The 22,778-nt window shown below is 39.0% G+C and overlaps 1 protein-coding gene across 3 annotated transcripts in view; it reads left to right on the top strand.

Annotated features, from left to right (window-relative positions):
- Rgs22 (regulator of G protein signaling 22) overlaps positions 1-22,778 on the top strand; it is a 157,196-nt gene that overhangs the window by 73,062 nt on the left and 61,356 nt on the right. For all 3 annotated transcript variants that reach the window (XM_045144085.1, XM_045144086.1, XM_045144087.1), the window contains 4 exons: positions 5,336-5,469; positions 12,771-12,885; positions 14,536-14,661; positions 16,100-16,201. In XM_045144085.1, coding sequence (XP_045000020.1) covers positions 5,336-5,469; positions 12,771-12,885; positions 14,536-14,661; positions 16,100-16,201 — 477 coding nt within the window. The remainder of the gene's footprint in view (positions 1-5,335; positions 5,470-12,770; positions 12,886-14,535; positions 14,662-16,099; positions 16,202-22,778) is intronic.

The raw sequence follows: 22,778 nt of genomic DNA, 5'->3' as shown, positions 1-22,778 counted from the left end.
GTTCCCTTTGCCTCTCTTTGGACGTCAAGTACCCTACTCCAGATCTTTGCACTTGCTGTTCCCCTTTCCTCCAGATATTCATGCCCTTTGCCCATGACTTTCTCAAGCTCAAGTTCAAGCAGCACCCAGAGAGGCTATATTTGGCTCATATGTAAGCACACATGTACAATGACACAATCATCCTTCACCACTACAGTTCCCTTTATTCTGTTTTAATTTGTGTTACTGTATTCAGGACCTCATGATTCACATATTTATTGTCTTTTGCTTCCTACAAGACTATCAGGAAGCTTTATTTATTAACTTCTTATCCTAATGCCTAGAACAGTGTGTGACACATGTAAGTTGCTTAGTAAATATAAATTGAATTGAATAAGCAAGAAGTGGCACAGCAAAATTTGAGGAAGTGAACTTTTGTCACACATGGAGAATAAAAACACAAAAAATAAGGGGAAACCTGCAAAGAGAAGAAATGGTAATTAACCAAGAAAATGAGTCAATAACCTTACCTATGTTGGCATAGAGATGCAATCTGTAAGTAAGACCTGAATTTTTAGCAGTCATGATCCTCACTAATCTTAATGGCTTTAAAAGGTGTTGCATAATAGTCTGTTGGTGTTACACATAGTCTATTCAAAAGATAGTTTTAGGGCCAGGGCATCTAATTTTACAAGGGAAGCTGTGTTATATGATCTTAATGTTTACTTCAACAAGTAGTGGTTTAGAGCTGTGGAGATGTTAGTTTCCTCTGCCAGGCTTCTCAACTCTAGGTGCACATGAGAACTCACCTGAAGATCTAAAACATAGCAGTGTCTGTGTACCACCTCCAAAGATCTGGGCTTATTTGATCTGGAATGGGCTGGGGTCACTCTGAAAATCAGTAAGTTGACATGGAATCATTGTTTTCAGCTCTGCCTGAGCATTAGATGACCTGCATTTGAATAAGATTCCTGTTTGATTTGTGTTGAAGCCCTGCTGCGAACTAGTGGGTCTCATGCTGTTAGCATGCTGAGACAGGATCCTGGCTGTCCAAGATCAAGATTCAACAGGTCTATGGTGGGGCGTGAGGACGTGTGCTGTTCTAACCAGCACTCTCCTTGCTAATACTCTTGCTTCTGGCAATCTTACTTTGAGGTAGGGCTTCTTTAGTTGTTTTTTTTTTTTTAATATATTTTATTTATTTATTTAAGAGAAAGAAAGAGGCAGAGAGGAAGGGAGAGAGAGAGAATGGGCACACCAGGGCATCCAGTCACTGCAAACGAACTCTAGATGCATGCACCCCCTTGTGCATCTGGCTTACTTGGGTCCTGAGGAATTGAACCAGGGTCCCCTGGCTTTACAGGCAAATGCCTTAACTGCCAAGCCATCTCTCCAGCCCCTTCTTTAGTTCTTCTTCTTCTTTTTTAATCCATTGTTTTGGCTTTCCTGTTCTCCTTTGACCCTTACTGCACATCTCTATTGGTAAAGTAGATTAGCCCATGTGACTTGGTGACCCATGTACTAAGTGAAGACACGTCTTGGAGTCATAGTACAGGGAGCACACTATCTGACAGCATGAGCACATCTGTAACAACACCATCAAACTGAGAGTTAATAGGAGAGAAGAAATAAATGTTGTGGTTAAGAAAAGAAACTTGAGCAGATATGGTAGCACACACATTTAATCCCAGCACTGAGGCCCAGGTAGGAGGATTGCTGTGAGTCTGGAGCCAGCCTGAGACTACATAGTAAATTCTAAGACAGGCTGGGCTAGAGTGAGACCCTACCTGAAAAAAAAGAAAGTAAGAAAGAGAGAGAGGGAGGGAGGGAGGGAGGAAGGAAGGAAGGAAAATAAAAGAAATTTGAATAACTTAACAGTATGAAAAGAAATGAGAGATTAGCTTGTGTGGAAAGTGATATAAACATGATTTTTCTTCCCTCTGTCATCTTCATCTGGTTTTCTGAGAGCCATCACTATATATTGTCATTGATGGTTTCGAGTTGGACAACATACTGCGATCTTACTCTTACTCATTCTATCTTTCTTTGGCAGAAAAGATTAATAGAATTTGATTCCAATTTATTTCTCCCATTTTAAAATTAAGGTATAATTTATCTAATTGTAAAATATGCTCTTTTTAGTGTACAGTTGCATCAGTTTTGTCAAATGTGTTCAGTATGTTATGATAGAGGGCACTTCCTCTACTCCCCAATTTTACTGTGCTGTCTTTGTCATCCTGTCCCTCACCATTTACTTTCTGACTATTCTTACGGCTTTCACTGAAGCCCAAATTCTAACTTAGACTTTTCCTGTATTTTTTTCCTAAAGTTGTGCGCCACCACACCCAGCTTAAAAAAAATATTAAATTAAATTAATTAATTAATTAGAGAGAAAGAGGTAGAGAGAGGGGGAGGGAGAATGTGGGTGCACCAGGGCCTCCAGCTACTACAAACTCCTGACGCATGTACCACTTTATGCACTTGGTTTACAGGGGTCCTGGGGAATTGAACCTAGGTCCTTTAGCTTTGCAGGCAAGCACCTTAACTACTGAGAAATCTCTCTAGCCTTTTTCTCTGTATTTTATACTTAAAAATTTGTTACACTTTTTTTTGTGTGTACTGAGGAGTGACTGGTCTTGTGTGTACTGAGTAGACACATTACCAGTGAGCTATCCCTCTGTCCTGAAAAAGAAAAAAAAAAAAAACTTTAGAAAAATTACTGTGTGTTAATTTTATTTATTTATTTATTGGAAAGAGGGATAAATAGAGGTGGGGGAGGGAGGAGAATGGGAACTCCAAAGCCTACAACCACTGCAAATGAAATCCAGATTCATGTGCCGTCTTGTGCATCTGGCTTACGTGGGTACTGGATACTGGGTAATTGAGCCTAAATCCTTAGGCTTCACAGGCAAATGCCTTAATTGCTAAGCCATCACTCCAACCCCAATTATTATTATTTGTTTATTTGTTGGTTTGTTTTTTGAGGTAGGGTCTCACTCTGGCTCAGGCTGACCTGGAATTCACTATGTAGTCTCAGGATAGCCTTGAACTCATAGCGATCCTCCTACCTCTGCCTCCCATGTGCTGGGATTAAAGTCATGCATGCCACCATGCCCGGCTCCAATTATGTTTTAAAAAGGCATAACATAAAAGCCACTGTCTTAACTATTTTGAATGCAGTGTTGATCTAGGACATTAACATTCTACTTTTTGTTTCTATTGATTTAACTACTTTTGTATGATATATATTTAATTATAAGTTCAGCCTCTTGTGGGACTTCTTGTTTATTGTTGTTTAATGTCTCACTGTGTTTTGAATTACTAAAGCAAGTGTGAGCACTGACACCTATGAAACTGCATGTAGCATATGCTTGAAAATTCTTAAACTTATTAATATTTATTAGGTATATAAGGTTTTATTGTTTTTCTAGATAATAAAACATCATAAATGCTGTTCTTGGTCTTGAATAGAGCATATAACATTTTCATTTTAATAGAGACAGAGGAAGAGGCAGAGAGAAAGAGAGAATGGGCATGCCAGGGTCTCCAGCCACTGCAAATGAATTCCAGATGCATGTGCCCCCTTGTGCATCTGGTTTACATGGGAAATCAAACTGGGGTCCTTAGGCTTCTCAGGCAAATGCCTTAACCATTAAGCCATTTCTCCAGCCCAATATTCTCATTTTATTCTCACATAAAAAAATTTGTGTTTGGTATTCAAATTGTAAATATAAAACTAATAAAAGCCAGGTGTGGTGGTGTACGCCTTTAATCCCAGCACTTGAGAGGCAGAGGTAGGAGGATTGTTGTGAGTTCAAGGCCACCCTGAGACTACATCGTGAATTCCAGGTCAGTCTGGGCTAGAGTGAGACTGTACCTCGAAAAAACAAACAACAACAACAACAACAACAAAAAAAAACTAATAAAATTTTAGGAATAGAAAAGAGATAACTCTGATCTTACTTACTTCTAGACAACTACCAATTTATTTTTAAGTCATTATGAATTTTATTATTTTGTATCCTGTTAATTTTAAATTTAGTATTTTTCCATGTGTATCATTTTCATAAACACTATTTAAAGCATATGTAATGTTATATTCATGTATATCTTACACACAGTCAAGCATTTCTCCTCCATTTGCATATTTATTTGCTTAATCTTTTTTGTTTCATGCATGGAATACATTATATCATAGATTTAAGTTAATAAATTTCACCAAAAAAATTTTTTTTTCTGGTTTTCCAAGGTAGGGTCTCACTTTAGCCCAGGCTGACCTGGAATTCACTATGTAGTCTCAGGGTGGCCTTGAACTCACAGAGATTCTCCTACCTCTGCCTCCTGAGTGCTGGGATTAAAGGCATGTGCCACCATGCCCAGCTTCACCAAAAAATTTTAAGTATGGTATATTGGGGTTCTGTAGAGGAACAGAACCAATAGAATGAATTGTATTAAAAGGGACTTTGTTGGATTAGCATAAGGCAGTCCCACAATAGCAGATTCCAAGCCCAAGAGTCAGGAACCCGGTAGCTGCTCAGTTCATGAGGCTGGATGCCTAAGCAGTACCACTCCTGCACTGAAGGCCTGGAGGCTTCCCCGAGAATGGCTGGTCTTCAGTCCATGCTGGCTCAGCCAGGTAGGAGGAAGGGATTCTTTTCTCCCAGAGCTTCTTTAGATAAAACCCCTCTCCAAGAGGAGCCACACACTCTAGAGAACAGGTTCACTCTGGGAGAAGGACTTCCTCCTTCAGCTAATCCTTCCTGGAAGCAATCACAGAGACCCACTCAAGAGGAATTTCTGTGGATTCCTAAACAGATCAAGTTGACAATAAAACTTAACCATCATAGATGGGAAAAATCACCACGAAAATAAAATGTCCATAAAAGGAAGAAAATAGTGATATTAAGACACTTATCCCTTCTTATAGGCCAAGGGTATTTTGGTTTATTCCCTTTTCCTAACCACTTGTGGCATCTCTACACTACTTCTAAGTCTATTCTGTTAGAGAGAGAGAGAAAAAAAAAAAAAACAAAAAACAGAAGAATTGAAGAATTTCTGCCGAATTCATTCTTCTGGAAAGACCTTGCTTTTCTGGTGAAGGAAGAAAAGATATTCCAGCCTTTGGCTCTTCTTTTCTTATAATGTAAACTGCTAATGTATTTCACTCCATTTGTATCATAAAACTAGGATTAGGGCAGGAGAAAATTTCTTTTTTAGTGTGAAATATGGTAAGTAGAGAAGCTAATCTTCCAGTGGTCAAAAAAAAATCAAACTTGAGGTCTATGTATAGAACTATGATTTTCTCATTTTTTTTTCATTTTGCTCCATTTTATTTCATTATCTTTCCACTTTTTAGAAAGAAGAATCCAGTTTATCACAATCTCCTAAATATCCCAAGAAATCACTGAAAGCAAGCACAGGAAACCAAAAGCTCTTGAAGAGTGAGTCTTTAAATCCAGTTTCCTCTAAGGATGATGGGTTGGAGAAAGGGTAGGTGCGACTTTCTGTGTCTCAAGTGCTTTTCTGCAATAGTAATGTTTCAATAATGTTAAAATTTAAATGGAAACTTAAAGAAAGTATGTCGGTTTTTAATGTAGGTTCTTAGGGTTCAGTGGTATTTGTTAGAAGCTTATGTGTACCATGCCTACTTAAAATTGGGAATATAATTATAGATATTAGTAATTTTAAAAGACATGGTATTTCTCATGAGGTATACAATCAAGAATTCTCTGAGTTGCTTTCTGAGATAGTTACCGTCACCTTCACATTGTTGGGACAAAAAAAATCTAATGAAAAGCATCTGATGAGAGGAAAGGTTTTATTTTGGCTTATATTCGTGAGGGGAAGCTTCATGATAGCAGGGGAAGGCAGGGCACAGGTAAATGCTGGACATCACAATTTACCATAGTAAATGGAAAACAGTAGCAGGAGAGAGAATCAGACTCTGGAAAGGGAGAGTTGGCTATAATACTAAAAAGCCTACACCCCAACAACACACCTCTTCTAGCAAGGTTCCACCTCCCAAATCACCACCAGCCAGGGACAAAGCATTCAAAACACACGAGTTTATGAGCGACATCTGATTCAAACAACCATTCTGCCCCTGGTCCCTATAGACTCATGACCATCTCAAGGTGTAAAAATGCATTCAGTTCAACTTTAAAAGTCTACATTATTTTTTTGTCAATCTCAACACTGTTCAAAAATCCCCATTGCCCAAAGTTTCTTAACTGTGAACCTGTAAAACTTAAAAAACAAGTTACATTCACATAATGGCACAGAGTAACCTTCCATTGCAAATAGAAGACATTAGACATAGCAAGGAAAGACTGAACCAATGCAAGATGTAAAGCAAGCACAACAACTAATCAAGTCCTACAGTTCCTTATCCAGCAATTATAACCAGTGACAAAGTCTCAGGGGTTCCAATTCCACTCACTCTAGTTGAGCTGACCACAGCCCTGGGAATACTCCATCCTGAGCCAGTAATTCTTGGCAGCCCTTCTGTAGTCCTGGCATCTCCACATTCTTCCGATATCCACTGCAACCCACGGTTCATGTCGTGGTTTCACCTTGTCTCCATGCAGGGACTCCAACAATCCTGCATCACATTGCCCAGTTATCTGAAAAAAAAAAACAAAAACAAAAACTACGCTGCAAATCCAAAGACCCTCTTTCTTGCATTGTTACAAGTCCACTTTCAAATTTGTTAATCCAGTGGGAAACAAAACTGACTTTAAAGAACAGGAAAATTCCTTTATACCCTTTCTATTGTCCTAATGTAAAACAGCTGGCCCAATCTCAATCATGGTAAACTTTCAAACAATTGCAAATGAAGTGTACTGCCATTTCTGCCTTGTAACTTTTATTTCTTTCTGTGCCATATCTTCCTGCTCATATCAGTCAGTTTCTTCTAAATTCAACCCTGCTCAAGTTCTCAGGACATGGGAAGAACACAGCCAGATTCTCACACAAACTGCATCTAGTCCTGTCTAAACAAAGCTGTTTTTCCCCTGGTAAGCCAAGCCAATACATTCTATAGTTCTTTCTGCCATTAGGTTTTTCATCTCTCAACAGAATGGTTCATCAAGCTCTATTAACAGCACTTCAGGCCATCTCTTTTTTTTTTGTTTTGTTTTTTTGTTTTATTGAGGTAGGGTCTCACTCTGGTCCAGGCTGACCTGGAATTAACTCTGTAGTCTCAGGGTGGCCTTGAACTCATGGCGATCCTTCTACCTCTGCCTCCCAAGTGCTGGGATTAAAGGCATGCGCCACCACGCCCGGCTCAGGCCATCTCTTAATCCAAGGTTTCAAATCCTTCCACATTCCTCCTCTTGCAAATCAGTTCAGAAAAACCAAAAGCCACATCATTAGGGTTTCTAGCAGTAATGATTCCATTTCTCTGGTATCAATATTCTGTTGTAGTTACTTTCTCATTGCAGGGACAAGCAATCAATCAAAAACAGATGATCGGAGGAAAAGTTTTATTTTGGCTTATAGTCTTGAGAGGAACTTCATGATGGCAGAGAAAAGCATGGCACAAGCAGAGGCTAGACATCACTTCTGCCATAGCAGGTGGAAAACACCAGCAAGAGAGCTACACTCCGGCAAGGGAGAGCTTGTTATGAAACTCCAAAGCCTGCCCCTAACAACACATCTCCTCCAGCAAGGCTCTCACTCCCAAATTGCCACCAGCTGGGTACAAAGCATTCAAAACATATGAGTTTATGAGAGACATCTGATTCAAACCAGTTTACTTTCTAATATATATCTTGGGGATCTGGAAGTTCACCTCTTGCCTGGCCCTAACACCTTGAGTGTGGTGATCCACCATTTCCTCACCTAGTCAGCCAAGTGTAGAAGTCTGGTAGTTCCATGCTTGCCTGACTCTTAACACACCAAGTGTGGAGATCAAGGACTTCTCACTTAACCAGCCTGAGCACACCAAGTGTGGGGAACTGGTAGTTTCCCACTTAACCCATCCTACCTGGGGCATGTCACCAGCAGCGTCAGCTGACCCACTAATAAGGACCAGAAAGCAAGGAGAATGGGGAGAGCAGGACCCTTCTTGGTCACTATGTTGGCCAGGCATTCCAGAGTCTCATCCAGAATTTCCAGGAGACTGCCCACAAAAGAAAGACTCAGCTCAGATTCAAGTGCACCCTGCCAAAACCTGATGATATACCGACATCCCACTCCCACCTTGATCAAACCTGAACAGGGAAATCAAGGCAGATTCCACAAGAGGTGCTAACTGCTACATTCTTAGCAAAACAAGGTGACTACCTTGATATGGGCAAACCCCAACACACACAAAATAATGCAAGGCACCAAACCAAGAGATCCCCACCAAGAATGTCTAGTACCATAATGGAATCCTCCATTGCAAACATAGAGGAAACTGCAGCCATAGAATCCCCAAAGGAAACTATGATAAGCATATTAAACAAACTTCCTGAGGCCATGAACAGAAAGCTGGAAGAAATAGAAGAGAATTGACATAAACTACTCAACAGAATTTAATATAAGGCTGAATGAAGAAAATCAACAAAAAGCACCCACAAATGAACTCAAAACATGACTGAAGGAAATGTAAACAAAAAGAACTCAATACATGTCTCAATAAAATAGAAATCAAAAGAACTTGGTAGAAGGATAAAAGATATAGAGGAGAATCCACAAAAATGAATTCAGTGGGCAATGGAATAAACTCAGAGATGTTATAAACAAATGCAGGGACAAATATCAAGAAACAACAAGCAACTCACATCAAGAAATGAAATTGAGCTGGGCATGGTGGCGCACGCCTTTAATCCCAGCACTCTGGAGGCAGAGTTAGGAGGATCGCCATGAGTTCAAGGCCACCCTGAGACTACATAATGAATTCCAGGTCAGCCTTGGCTAGAGTGAGACCCTACTCCAAAAAACCAAAAAGAAAAAAAGAAAGAAAAGAGAGAAACAAAGAAAAAAGGAAAAGAAATTGGAATTTAACAGAGTCGGAGATTCTGAAAAAAAAAAAAATCAAAACAAAAATGAAGTAACTCCTTTAAAAGGTCCCAGGAAAACTTCACCAACAGAGTAGACCATGTGAAAGATAGACTATCAAAACTCAAGAAGACAAGAGATAGACCAGCAGTCCAAAATTAATGACAAGTCAAAGAAATGTTTGAACAGTATATCAGGGTCCTACATTTGTAGAACACCTTTAAAAGACCAAATATTTGGGAGGATGGAATATGGCTCAGCAGTTGAAGGCACTTTCTCGCAAACCATCACGGCTTGGTTTCAGTTCTTTAGCAGCCACACAAAAGCCAGATGCACAAAGTAGCCCCTGCATCTGAAGTTAATTTTCAGGAGCCTCTGGTGTACCCATATTCTTTCTCTCATAATAAATAAATAAATATTTTTTAAAAGACAAAATATTTGGATCATGGGCATACAAGAAGGGGATGAAACACAGGCCAATGGCACAGAGAACATCTGCATATTTAACAAAAATATTGAAGAAAATTTCCCTAACCTTGCAAAAGAAAGGCCCATCAAAGTGTAACAGAACACCAAACAGACAGGACCAGATAAAGAATTCCTTGTATCACGTTATAGCTGAAATAATCAACACTATAAACAAAGAGAGGGTACTAAAAGTACCAATGTAAAAGAGTTTGCATTATGTGAAAGAGCTTGAGAAGTATTGGTATTAGATATTCCTTAGAGCACTGTTCTTTTAACTTTTATTTTAAGAAAAGTATACTTTATATGTAGTAATGAGAAATGATACTTGGTCTGAGGTTTCAGGACTATAATCTCAGTTATTTGATAGTGTGAGGCAGGAAGATCACATGTTAAGACCTGCCCTGGGCTCAGAGTGAGACATATCTCCAAATAAAAAGTAAGCAGAGATATGAGAATATAGCTCAGTAGGATAGCCTTGCCTCAGCAAGAGACCTCAATAGTAGAGCAAGGTAAAAGTTTTGAATAATTATAGTTATTTAAAAAAAATAATTAGAAATAGGAAACTAACATTCATTTAATTCATGTTTTGACAATTATAAATATGTTCTAAATTCCTATAATTTTGTTATTTCAAGAATGTTATATAAATGGAATCATGAAATGCACAAGTTTTAGACCTCTACTTTATTCACTCTGCATAATTCTTATGAGAGCTATCCAAGTTGTTACATATATCCATAGTTTGTTCCTCTATTGATGGCTAGTATTCCCGGGAATTTTTCTTTATAAATTTTGGACATAACTTGTGTGGTAGCACATGCCTGAAAATCCTTCTTTTGGGGGGTAGAAACAGGAAATTGGTGAATTTGAAGCCAGCTTGGGTACATAATACAACCTTGTGTCAAAAATAAATAAATTGCTGGGTGTGGTGGTGCATGCCTTTAATCCCAGCACTCAAGAGGCAGAGGTAGGAGTATCACCATGAGTTTGAGGTCACCCTAAAACTACATAGTGAATTCCAGGTCAGCCTGAGCTAGAGTGAGACCCTACCTTGAAAAAATAATAAATAAATAGGGCTGAAGAGATGGTTCAGCAGTTAAGGTGTTTGCCTGCAAAGCCTAACAACTCCAGTTTGATTTTCCAGCACCCAGATAAAGCCAGATGCACAATGTAGCGTATGCTTCTGGAGTTCATTTGCAGTGGCTGGAGGCCCTGGTATGCCCATTCTCTCTTTTGTCTCTTTCTGCTTATAAATTAATTAATTAATTAACAATATTTAAAACTGCATGTATGCATGTATACCTACATCTACTAAAATATTGGCCCTAATGATTTTAAATAATAATAGTTGAAAGTCACTGTTTTTATAAAAATTTGATTCTAAATATTTTGTTTTTCTGTAAGGCTACCAAGAATGGAAATGTCCTCTTATTTTTAGTTTTGAACTGTTCATTGCTAGTATATAGGCGTATAATTGATTTTTGTATATTTAGCTTATATCATATGGTCTTACAAACTTATTTAGTTTAAGTAGATTTTTTTTTTTTTAGTGGATTTTGTATATTATCTGAGGATAAAGAGAGTTTTCTTTTGTTTTTTTTGAGGTAGGGTTTTACTCTACTGCAGGCTGACCTGGAAGGGCAAGCCCACAGGTGTGCTAAGCCTGAGAAAATTTGAAACAGAAGCAGGAAGCACTGCTATTGAGGAATTGCTTGCAGCCACCTTGGATGAGTCTGTATCAGATACAGGTTCTAGTACTGCCAGAGCAGACAAGGTGGCAGCCATATTCTCCTTGTGCCTTTGTTCCTGGCGGACTACATCATCATGCCTGGCCTAAAGATAGTTTAATTCATTCTTTGAAAATTTTTTTGTTTATTTTCATTTATTTATTTGAAAGCTACAGAGAAAGAGGGAGAGAGAGAGAGAAAGAGAGAATGGGTGCACCAGGGCCTCCAGCCACTGCAAACAAACTCCAGACATGTGCGCCCTCTTGTGCATCTGACTAACATGAGTCCTGGGGACTCCAACCAGTGCTTAACCACTAAGTCATCTCTCCAGCCCTAATTTCTTTCTTTTATAAAAAATTTTTATTTATTTATTTATTTTTTTAATTTTTATTTACAAGAGAGGAGAGAAAGAAAAGGAGAAGGGGGGTGAGGAGAGGAAGAGAGAGAGAGTGTGATTGCACATTAGGGCCTCTTGCCACTACAAAGAAACTCCAGACTAATGCACTCCTTTCTGCATCTGACTTTATGTGGGTAATGAGGAACTAAACCCGGGTTGTTAGGCTTTGCAAACAATCGCCTTAACTGCTGAGCTATCTCTCCGGCCCTAACTCATTATTTTTAATCAGGATATCTTGTAGTTTTTTGTTTTTTTTTTTAAAGTTTCTAGGTGATTCTTTTTTTTAAAATATTTTTATTTATTTATTTGAGAGTGACAGAGAGAAAGAGGCAGATAGAGAGAGAGAGAATGGGTGTGCCAGGACCTCCAGCCACTGCAAACAAACTCCAGACGCGTGCGCCCCCTTGTGCATCTGGCTAACGTGGGTCCTGAGGAATCGAGCCTCGAACCGGGGTCCTTAGGCTTCACAGGCAAGCACTTAGCCGCTAAGCCATCTCTCCAGCCCAACTTGTAGTTGTTTCTATTGCCTGCTTGCCTTGCCTAAAACCTCTAGTACAAGGCTGAATAGAAGTGGAAAGAGGAGAAATCCTTGTTTGGTTCTCAATTCTAGGGAAAACTATTCCTTCTTTTACCATTAAGTATGATTGTTTTTTCTTTTCTTTTTGTTTTTCTTTTTTTTTTTAATTTTTTTGTTTATTTATTTATTTGAGAGAGAGAGAGAGACAGAGACAGAGAGAGAGAGAGAGAGAGACAGAGAGAGAGAGAGAGAGACAGAGACACAGAGAGAGAATGGGCACGCCAGGGCCTCCAGCCTAAGCAAATGAACTCCAGACGCGTGTGCCCCTTGTGCATCTGGCTAACGTGGGTCCTGGGGAATCGAGCCTCGAACCAGGGTCCTTAGGCTTCACAGGCAAGTACTTAACCACTAAGCCATCTCTCCAGCCCTCTTTTTGCTTTTCAAGGTAGGGTCTCACTCTGGCCCAGGCTGACCTGGAATTCACTATGGAGTCTAGGGTGGCCTCGAACTTACAACAATCCTCCTACCTCTGCCTCCCGAGTGCTGGGATTAAAGGTGTGCACCACCACGCCTGGCAAGTATGATTTTTAACTCCATATCTCTCATTGACTTTCTATAATGTTGAGAAAGCTCTTTGGTACCCTATAGACCAACAGTATTTGTCCACTGATCGATTTGTTTTCATGTCTATAATTAGGTCAAAGTCCATGTCAGAGAACCGCACAGTGATTCATCTCACATCCTTTACTGACATTTCTGAATGTTTGAAGCCCCAGCTGGATAGAAGATATATTTATACAGAAAAGCCTAATGTAAGTACTTTGAGAACTAAATAACCTTATTCCTCATTTAGCTAATAGAGGTCCCTGATTTTAGCAAATTTGCAGATTCATCGTAGTTTTTTCTCTACTAAGCAATGCATTTTGTTTTTCCCTTGCAAGAAGATTATTCATTAGAATCTTCCCATTGTCTTTTATGATGTCATGCTGCTGTATCCTTCACTCACTGTTTTTGAAACCAATCGAGTTTGGGTTGATGACATCTCAGACATCAAATAAGACCCTTGTTGCAGCTACCTTCTTGTTGCCAGGACAAACACCTGCCCAGAAGCAGCTTGTGGGAGGAAAGGGTTTATTTTAAGCTTTCAGATTCCAGGGGAAGCTTCATCATGGTGGAAGAAGCTGGTTCACTTCAGTATCCATCCATCCAGAGGATGGTCAGAGAGACAACAGTCAGTACTGGTGGACACACAGTGATCTAGACTCAAGATCTGCCCCTAGTGACACACCTCTTCCAGCAGGGCTCTGCCTGTTGGAGTCTAAGTTGGAAGCATAATCAAAAATACCTGAGGCTATAGGGGACATTTATATATAAATTACCACAACAATCTAGTGTTTTGTTTAATTTTTAACACGTGATAAAAAATATGTTTTGAAAATCTTGGATGTTTTTTAAAGACAGGGTATTTCCAGAATACAGCTACCTTGATAAGTATTTAATTCACAAGTTCTACATGACGGTTTCACACTCCCTAAGGATTATATATTAAGTAGAAACCTGAGCAGTTCCAACACTTTCTGATTTCTTGGTCACATCTTTATATAAGTACTTATTTTATTTTATGCAAATAGTTCACCTTTTCTTCTAAGTAGTATTTTTTTTTCCTACTTAAATAATGATCTTTTGGAATGCTGATAAATAGGCAACTAAGAGAGAGACAGAGAGACAGTATAACAGCAGAAATCTTGTTTAAACCTGCTCTCACCATACTTGTTTCAGGATTTTATGAAGAAGTCTGAGTTCCACAAAACAAATAACAAAGAGTTCCCATGAACACTAAACACCCTTTCATATTTTGGAGTCACTCATGTGCTAGGAGAAATAGCTGTTCTCTGTTGCTAGCATTGTTGGCAGCAAAAGCCATAAACAGCCGAGTTTTATGAGAACTTATACTGCCATTTACACTCAGAAGGCCATGACCTGTTCAGGGTGAGACTGTCCAAAGAGGGCCCCCTAAGGATGGTTAATGAGCAGTACTGAAAGGCCTTGAAGATAGTTCTTTTTATAACCTTCTTGTAGCTATAATAGCAGCACCTCAAGGCTAAAATAACAGTAAATATGTAGGAAATGGGCCACCAACAGAGATTTGGAAGACTTCTTAAATAAAATCCCCATGTCTGAAATGTGAAAGCAATTGAGGTTAGAGAGTCACTTTAACATCAAGTTTGAAATCAGACTGGTTTATAATAAAATAAATTATTCTGCTGTAATTGGGTAAATAAACATTGTGTGACAGCCACATGCAAACATACTGCATTAATTACATATATGCTACAAAAATAAAACAAAATTGTATAGTGGGAAAATGACAGTCTGACAGAATTTATGAAGCCTACTTGTACAGTGCTGTAAAGAATTATAATGCTTTTCAGTTGATAATGGACTTCTCTTTTGTTATCTAGGTTAAAAATATATCAGATGAAGGAGCCTTGGGCGGATTTGACATGGAAAATTTGTTGCAATCTTTATATGTAGAAAATAGAGCTGGATTCTTCTTTACTAAGTTCTGTGAGGATTCAGGGAACAAGGTAGAAATGACTTATTTAAAAATATAGCTTTATAATTTTGCTTCACATAAAATAAGTGCTGTTGAAATAATTTAGTGCTCAAATGATTCTATTTTTTGCTCATATTTCTATTTCTTGGAATATTAAATTAAATTAAATTAAAATCAAGACTTGATATTTAGTAAAAACTTAACCATATAAATTATAATTCTCTTTGGCTTGCTATCTTTCTTTAATTTAATTTTTATTTTTATCTTATTTATTTGAGAGAGAGAATGGGTATACCAGGGCCTTTAGCATCTGCAAATGAACTCCAGAAGCATGTGCCACCTTGTGCATCTGCCTTATGTGGGTCCTGGGGAATTGAACCTGGGTCCCTTGGCTTTGTAGGTGAGCACCTTAACCACTAAGCCATCCCTCCAGCCCCTGGCTTGCTATCTTTCAAATATATTTATTTAAGCTAGGTGTGGTGGTGCATGCCTTTAATCCCAGCACTTGGGAGGCAGAGGTAGGAGGATCGCCATGAGTTCAAGGCCACCCTGAGACTACATAGTGAATTCCAGGTCAGCCTGAGCTAGAGTGAGACCCTACCTCAAAAACCAAAAAAAAAAAAAAAAAAAAAAAAAATTATTTATTTGTATGAGCATGTGTGTGTGTGTGTGTGTGTGTGTGCGCATGCATGTGCACACACCAGGGTCTCTTGCCACTGAAAACAAATGCCCATCCATTTGGGGCTAGAGAGATGCCTCAGTGGCTAAAGGTGCTTGCTTACAAATGCCCATTTGGCTTTACGTGAGTGGCGGGGGAATTGAATCCAGGTTTTGCAAGCAAGCACCTTTAAGCTGTGAACCATTTTCCCAATCCCCAGGTTCACCATCTTACTAAAATATAAAGAAAAGTAAGTACAGCTAAGGATTGACATTCATTACTAACAATAGTTTATTTTCATACAATTTTATCTTAGTGTAACATATTTTGTATTTATACTTGATCTAACAATCACAAATGACAATGAATAGAAGCAAAATTATTTCCAGCACTAAAAAAAGTCACAACAGTATTGATTTGATCTAAATGAGCAATGTTTAAATGGCTAACTTATTAGAGTTGCCCATATATATTAAAATGCTATTAGATTTTGGTTACATGTCAGAAAATATGCTCACTCTTTAACTATGAACTGGAACACTTATAATTTTGTTATTGTTCATTTTTATTTTTAAACATTTAGTATTTTAATGACAAATTATATGGGACGATTGCATGTAAAATATGTTCTAGTGACAATATCAATAAATATTTTCATATTTCCAGTTTGTGAAAGATTGAAACTATTATATATGGAATTTGATTTATAATTCTAGCAAGGAGATAAACAATTATTTATAGATTCCAAATCCGGCCTCTGTGGGGCTTCAATAACCAGGTAGTAATAATTTATGTACTTTCCCATCTGCAGTTGTGGAAGAACAGTGTGTACTTTTGGTTTGACCTACAGGCTTATCATCAGCTGTTCTACCAAGAAACACTTCAGCCTTTTAAAGTATGCAAGCATGCACAAGTAAGTGGTAAATAATATTGGCTGCATGTGAAGTTGTAAATATACAGAAAAACGAAAATTGTGTCCAGCCCCAAATAAGAGAAAGCTGTAATTTCAGGCAAAAAGGCAGCAATTAAATTGTTGCCATGGGGTCGCTTTATTTAAATGTTAGCTGAATGTTGTTTTATATGATTTGTGAGTTTTATGTTTTATCGGTTTGATTTGTTCTATTTTCTCTTTCTTGCCAATGACTTGTTCTTCCAGTAAAGAATGCCTTATCTTTCTTTTTCTCCTAATTTATATCTCTCTGGTTTGGCTGTGGGGACTTAAAAGAACCCCAGGAGTGGACTTGCAGTGCATCATTGGAGTGGTTGGGAGCAGTAGCACTGACAAGTCTTCTCTGAGCTTCCTCAGACATCAGCTGTTGGATGGATATACCAGGCTGCTCCAGTTGACTCACTATGTGTTTGCAAGCTCCATGTAAGTGCCTGGGCTTCGGTGCTACATGCCATAGGAGGCAGATATGCAGAGGGTGGAGGAGAGCATTTCAAGACCACCCCTGAAGCAAAACAGAAGGAACAAAAAAAGTAGAGGAGGAAGAGCAGAAGATCATCTGCAAATGGAAACAGAAAGGGTGGCCTCTTCTAGGGGCTGGAAGTAAAAGGAACAGACTTGAGCTGTCTTTTTGATTTTTTTTTATTTTTAGGCTCTTCTCTGATCTTTTATGGAGTGAGGTCTCCATGACTAGAAAACTCCTAACCATTTCTCCACCTGTTGATCACTTAAGTGATTCTTGTAGCTGGAATAACCTATTCTGGAGGATATCCTTCCCCGCCCAAAAAAAAAAAAAAACACAAAAAACCACTGCTGAGAAAATTAGTTTCATCATCTTGTTAATTATTTTGTAATCTTAAGACACCAGAGTGTACTGCTGGATGTCTACTGCTGCTTCGCGCCTCCCTGACTCTGGCATGAGTAACTATGCTTTGTAAATCAGTGACAGCTTTGTACTTTTTTACCGTGAGAATAAGAACTTTGGCTCCTACATAGCCCAGATGTTTCCATGAAATCATGAAATTAATTTTTGATTTACCAGTACCATTTTCTGAGACCACACAGTTGACTGTTCTGCTTGTTAATCCTTTACCTGTAATTCACTGTTTATCCTCCTTCCCCTAACCTATCAACCTCTCTCTTACAGTACCATCTGTTATTTTTATTATGTTTTCACTACTACAAAGAGTATTCCTCCACAACTTTTCAGCTGCTCAATGAAGTGAGATTATTTGGGGGGAAGGGTTAATAATTAACCAGATTTCCATATACTTGTGAAGAAGGAAGTTCTATTTGAGTTTGGAAGACTTATTAATTCTTAGTAATGATATTATTCAGCTAGTAGATGGTTATTCAGAAATGGGCTTCTCTGCTTGGGAATTTTCAAGGCCTATAAACTTGTCCCCTCAGTTCTCTTGTTTGGAAGTCAAAGAGGATGTGAGAAGGACAGCAGTGGAGACATTTGCTTTTAGTAAGTAATAGGAAGAAATAAAAGGAGCAAATTTAGGTGAGGTTTTTGAATGTATTTTCATCTCGCATCTATGGTCATTTTACTTTGTATTTTGTTTGCTTTGAGTAAGAGGAACAATTGCCTAAATTGGCCTTTTGTTTTCATTGTATAAATCTTCACATTTATGTTAACAAAGTTTTTATTTACCTTATCAAATGTCACCCAAAGCATTAGGAAGGAAATGAGAAACACGAATGTATAAGACAATCTCTAGAGTATGTTTAACCTTTTATTAATGCATATAGACAATCTACTACAATCAAATCCCCTCCCACTACTCTCCCTTTCCTCCTTCTTCTAACACCCCACACTAAACCCCTTTATTCCAACTAGTGTGTCTTCTATTTTGATGTCATCATGTCCCCCCTCATATTGTGCAGGTCTTGTGTAGGTCGCATCAGCCACTGTGAGGTTATGACTATCACAGCCACTTTGTGTCTGGAAGACACTATTGCAAGTCACTCCTCCTTTTCCTTTGGCTTTTACATTCTTTCCAACACCTTCTCCCCAATGGTCCCTGAGCCTTGGAGGTGTGATAGAGATGTCTCAGTGCTGAACTCTCCATTGTCACCTCTTCTCAGCGCACTGATGAGTTTTGACTCTCCCCAGTGGCCATTGCTACCTGAAAAGAGAAACTTCCCTAGCACATGTTTTGAGAATTTTAACACATGAACATACTGCAAGTCAGTCATAATTCCCTCCCATTACTCTTTTTGTCCCCTTCCACTACCCCATTCCACTGACCCCTAACTTCTTTCCAGATAGTCCTTCTATTTTGTCCTCCTCCATCATCTATATCAAATGTTGATGAGCTCATTGTTATGCAGATTTTAAGGAGGTCCACTGAGAGGTCATTAATGAATGTCAGTCACTTCATGACCAGAGGATAGGGCCCCACCCTCTGCAATTGCATGCTTTTCACCCACTCCTCCATGTTTGCTGAACCTTGGAGGGCATGAAAGAGGTGGCTTATTTAGCACAGAGCTCTCAGCAGCCTCTTGTTTTCATTACCTTGATGAGGGTTTCGATCTCCTTGGTATCTACCATCTTCTCCAAAAAGAAGCTTTGGATTTGGTTTTTATTATCTAAACTTTCTATGCTCCAGATAGAGGAATTGTTTGAGACCACTGTATTACAGGGTTTGTTTGTTTTTTTTTTCCCCATGGAATGAAATGCCACTCATTTCTTTATAATAGAAATATAATATGGCTGCCTTCACAAGTATATTTATACCATAGATCAGTGGATTGGTAAATAACACCAAGAGAATATATTCTGCTAGAATTACATGTTAAAAGTGGCTATGGCCGGGTGTGGTGGCACTTGGGAAGTAGAGGTAGGAGGATTGCCGTGAGTTCGAGGCCACCCTGAGAACACATAGTAAATTTCACGTCAGCCTGGGCTAGAGTGAAACCCTACCTTGAAAAATCAAAAAAAAAAAAAAAAATGGCTATGAATGATTTTATATCCTTTTTATACATTTGCCAAAGTAGTATGCTGAGACAGATAAGAGTTGAAGCCAAAGGGCCTACATGATTTTCTGTATACATGCCCTAAAGTTTTAGTCTCTCAAGGAATGTTATAGACATACCTGTAAGCAGACTAGATGGAGGAAGGTCAGTAATCGTGAGCTAGCATTATTAAAGAGTACAAGAGTTTGAACATGTCTTGAGCATACTTTGCACTGTCTCAAGAGAGCAAGGGTCCAATTAGGAAACAGTTGAGAAGTCTTGGTGAGGATAAAGAGAGTCACTAGCATTGTAGAGAAACAAATCTTTGACTCAAGCACTAGTTTGCAAAGGGACAATATACCACTGTCAATATTAGGAGATTAGAGTCTGTGCCTTTTATGTTGTTATTTTGAGGCAGGGCCTCACAGGCTGACCTGGAACTCACTCTGTAGTCCCAGGTTGGTGTCAAACTCACAGTGATCCTCCTACCTCTGCATACTGAGTGCTGGGATTAAAGGTGTATGCCTGGAGGCACCTTTTTTTTTTTTTTTTTAAACTACCTTATTTGCTTGTTTTAGTGAGAGAATTAACAGAATGAAAGAGTCTTGGGTAGAGTATTGCTTACAATAACTTGTGTTCTTGTGAATATTTCAAACAAACTTTATATCCCAACAAACCTTGTGTTTAGACTCTACCATCCTCTGTAACATACACATTGGTATTTTAGAAAATAGTAAATGTCAGGGTCTTGGAGTCCCAGATAAAAGCTTCTGAGGCCAGTATGTGGGTAAAAATTGAGACTACTTTATTATTGGCTCTAAGCAGAGTAGTGTGGCTTAACAAGAGGAGTGATAGGGAGGGAGCCCTGCAAGGTGTTTGTGGCTGGAAGGAACTGCTTGTGCATTCCATGAGGGAAGGAAAGAAGTTGGGGGGGGGGGGGGCATGAGGGCAAGAGGCTGCTGGCACAAGGGCGGAGAGAAAAGAGAAGAAGGACGAGGCAGGGGGAGGGGGGAGAGAGGGAAAGAGAAAGAATGAAAGGAAATCAGAAGGCAAATACCTGAGCAGAATGGGAAGCTGAGGCAGACAGACATGAAGATATAAAGAAATATAATGACATTGGGGCTCACAGAAGAACAGGACAGAGAGAAGGAGCAGGGAATGGGTCAGGGCCTGGGGGACTGGCCAGTGGGAGGGGAGATTGTGGGGATGGGAACTCAAGAGGGTGGCCAGGTTTTCTGGGTCCCCCATGGAACAGAGAGAGCAGACCCTTAAGCAGGCCTTCTGTCTCAACTTGAGGAAGCTCTGAGACTGACAGTAAACATGTATGATACATTCATAGTATACATGCTCACATATATAGTGACATAGAAAAGATTTAAGAAAATAAGAAATTGGGCTAGAGTTTTGGTACAGTGATGCAGTACTTGTCAGTATATGCAAAGCCTGGGTTCAATTCCTATCACCACAAAAAGTTAAAGTATGGAAAAGGAAAAAGTAGTAAAAATTGCCTCAGGTTTCATTTGTCTTGAAATGTTCATTTTATTCTGATTGATAATTTGTCTCAATATAAAATTATAGACTGAAATCACCTTGAGAATGTTACACTCTGTCTTTCTTCTAGTTCAGAAGTTGTTAGCTAATATTCTTGCCCCTTGGAGGAGAACTTTCTTACCACTTTTATAGTCTTCCCTTTGAATTTGTGTTTCACTACAATGACTCTTCTTAGGATTAAGTTTCTTCTAGAATCTGAGAAATCATGTCTTTTACATCATTTCTGGGAAATCTTCAACTGCTATTTCTTTCAGTCTCATTTCTGCATTTTCTGTATTCTGTAATTACTGATTTTCTGTTGATCAATGTGGATATTTTGCAATATATCTTCTACCTTTCTTAATCTTTTAATATCTGGGTTATATATTATAAAGTTTAAAATTCAATTTCCTTTTATCTGTTTTCCAACTCATGTATTATCTCTTTAGCAGATTTCATTTTGATTTTCAATTTATCCATGGAGTTATCACTTTTTGTTTGTTTTGATTTTTGATTTTGTGAGGTAGGGTCTCACTGTAGCCCAGGCTGACCTGGAATTCACTAAGGAGTCTCAGGGTGGCCTCAAACTCATGGCAATCCTCCTACCTCTGCCTCCCGAGTGCTGGGATTAAAGGCATGCGCCACCATGCCCGGCAAGTTATCTTTTTTTTTTTTTTAATTATTAAACAGTATATTGGTGTTTTGTAGTTCTCCCTGGTGTGTTTTCTTTTGTTTATTGTGTTTTATTTCTTCATTTATATCTTTGATCACTTAAAAATGTATTGTAGTCTGTTGCTGTATTCTTGCATAACTATTATGGCACACTTTGTGACTTAAAACAATATGGATTTGTTATCTCTTAGTTGGTGCGGGTCTGGATTCTGGACCCAGCACAGCTGAGTCCTCCACAAACTATAATCATGGCTGGGCTGGTTTTTCGTATGAAGCTTGACTAGGGAGGGTCCTGTTAATGTTCACACAGACATTAGCAACACTCAGGTTCTAGCAAACTTCCAAAGTGCCGACCTCAGTTTTTGCTGGCTGTGAGCCAAAGGCTGTCCTCGGCCCTGCCCTGTGGTGCTCTCCATGTGGCAGCCGACCACATGGCAGGTTGCTTGTCCAACCAGCAAGACAGCCATGGCCATTGTACCTGACGTGGCTGTGTCCATGTAATCATGCACACATCACCACTGCTGTTCCCTGTTGGATAGAAGAAAACCACACGCTATGCCACACTTGGAGGAGAAATTCAGAGAGGACAGGACACCAAGAGCCACTATGTTTACGGGGGCCACCCTAGAATCTGGCTGCCATAGTATTCAATAATTCTGTGATTTACAGTTCTTGGAAGAGCTAATTATTAGTTCTGCTGACATTGTAGATTCTTTCCTGGTGTGCTTTGTAATTTTAATTTATGAGCTCTTTAGTGGGATTTTTTTTTTATGTCATCCTTCTGCTGGGCACATTTTAAATGCTAAATTTCTTATCTTAGGCAAGTGTGAATTTGAAAGCCAAACTCACATGAGGAAACATAATAACAAATTCTCAGGAAATGTGTTTTTCTTTTTCGTTTTTATATAAAGTTCGGCCAAGACAAGCATGCTTCTTGCTTTTTGTTTTGTTTTGTTTTTTTGCCTTTGGTTTTGGTAGGTATGAAGGATCTTGTTTCTATGGCGCTTACTATGGGTACTAAATAAGAAAATATGTGATTTCTTTCAGACACTTCCTTCTCTGGCACTGTGGCAGCCTAGATTACTCGAAAACTCTCCTCTGTAAAATGTCTAGACATAATGGGTAAAATAAAGCAAAAACTCTTCTAGATACATGGCTGAAGTAGTCAGGGGAGTTATGAGACCAGAGCTCAGGAGTGTCCTGAGAACCTGGGAGATGAGCATGAGCTGACAGTGGGACTGGAACAGGGAAGCCAAGCCGGAGCCACAGGCAGGGCCTAGCAGCCGCGGCCTCCAGCTCTCGCCGAGACCCCCACAAGCCAGCCAGCGTCTCGAAGGTTATGCACAAAATAACATGTAGGAGACAAAAGATATTTTTTACA

The sequence above is a fragment of the Jaculus jaculus genome, chromosome 2 (genome assembly GCF_020740685.1).
Source record: "Jaculus jaculus isolate mJacJac1 chromosome 2, mJacJac1.mat.Y.cur, whole genome shotgun sequence".
Taxonomy (NCBI): Eukaryota; Metazoa; Chordata; class Mammalia; order Rodentia; family Dipodidae; genus Jaculus; species Jaculus jaculus.
The sequence above is the reverse complement of the archived record's forward strand: the minus strand, read 5'-3'. Positions and strand labels throughout refer to the sequence as shown.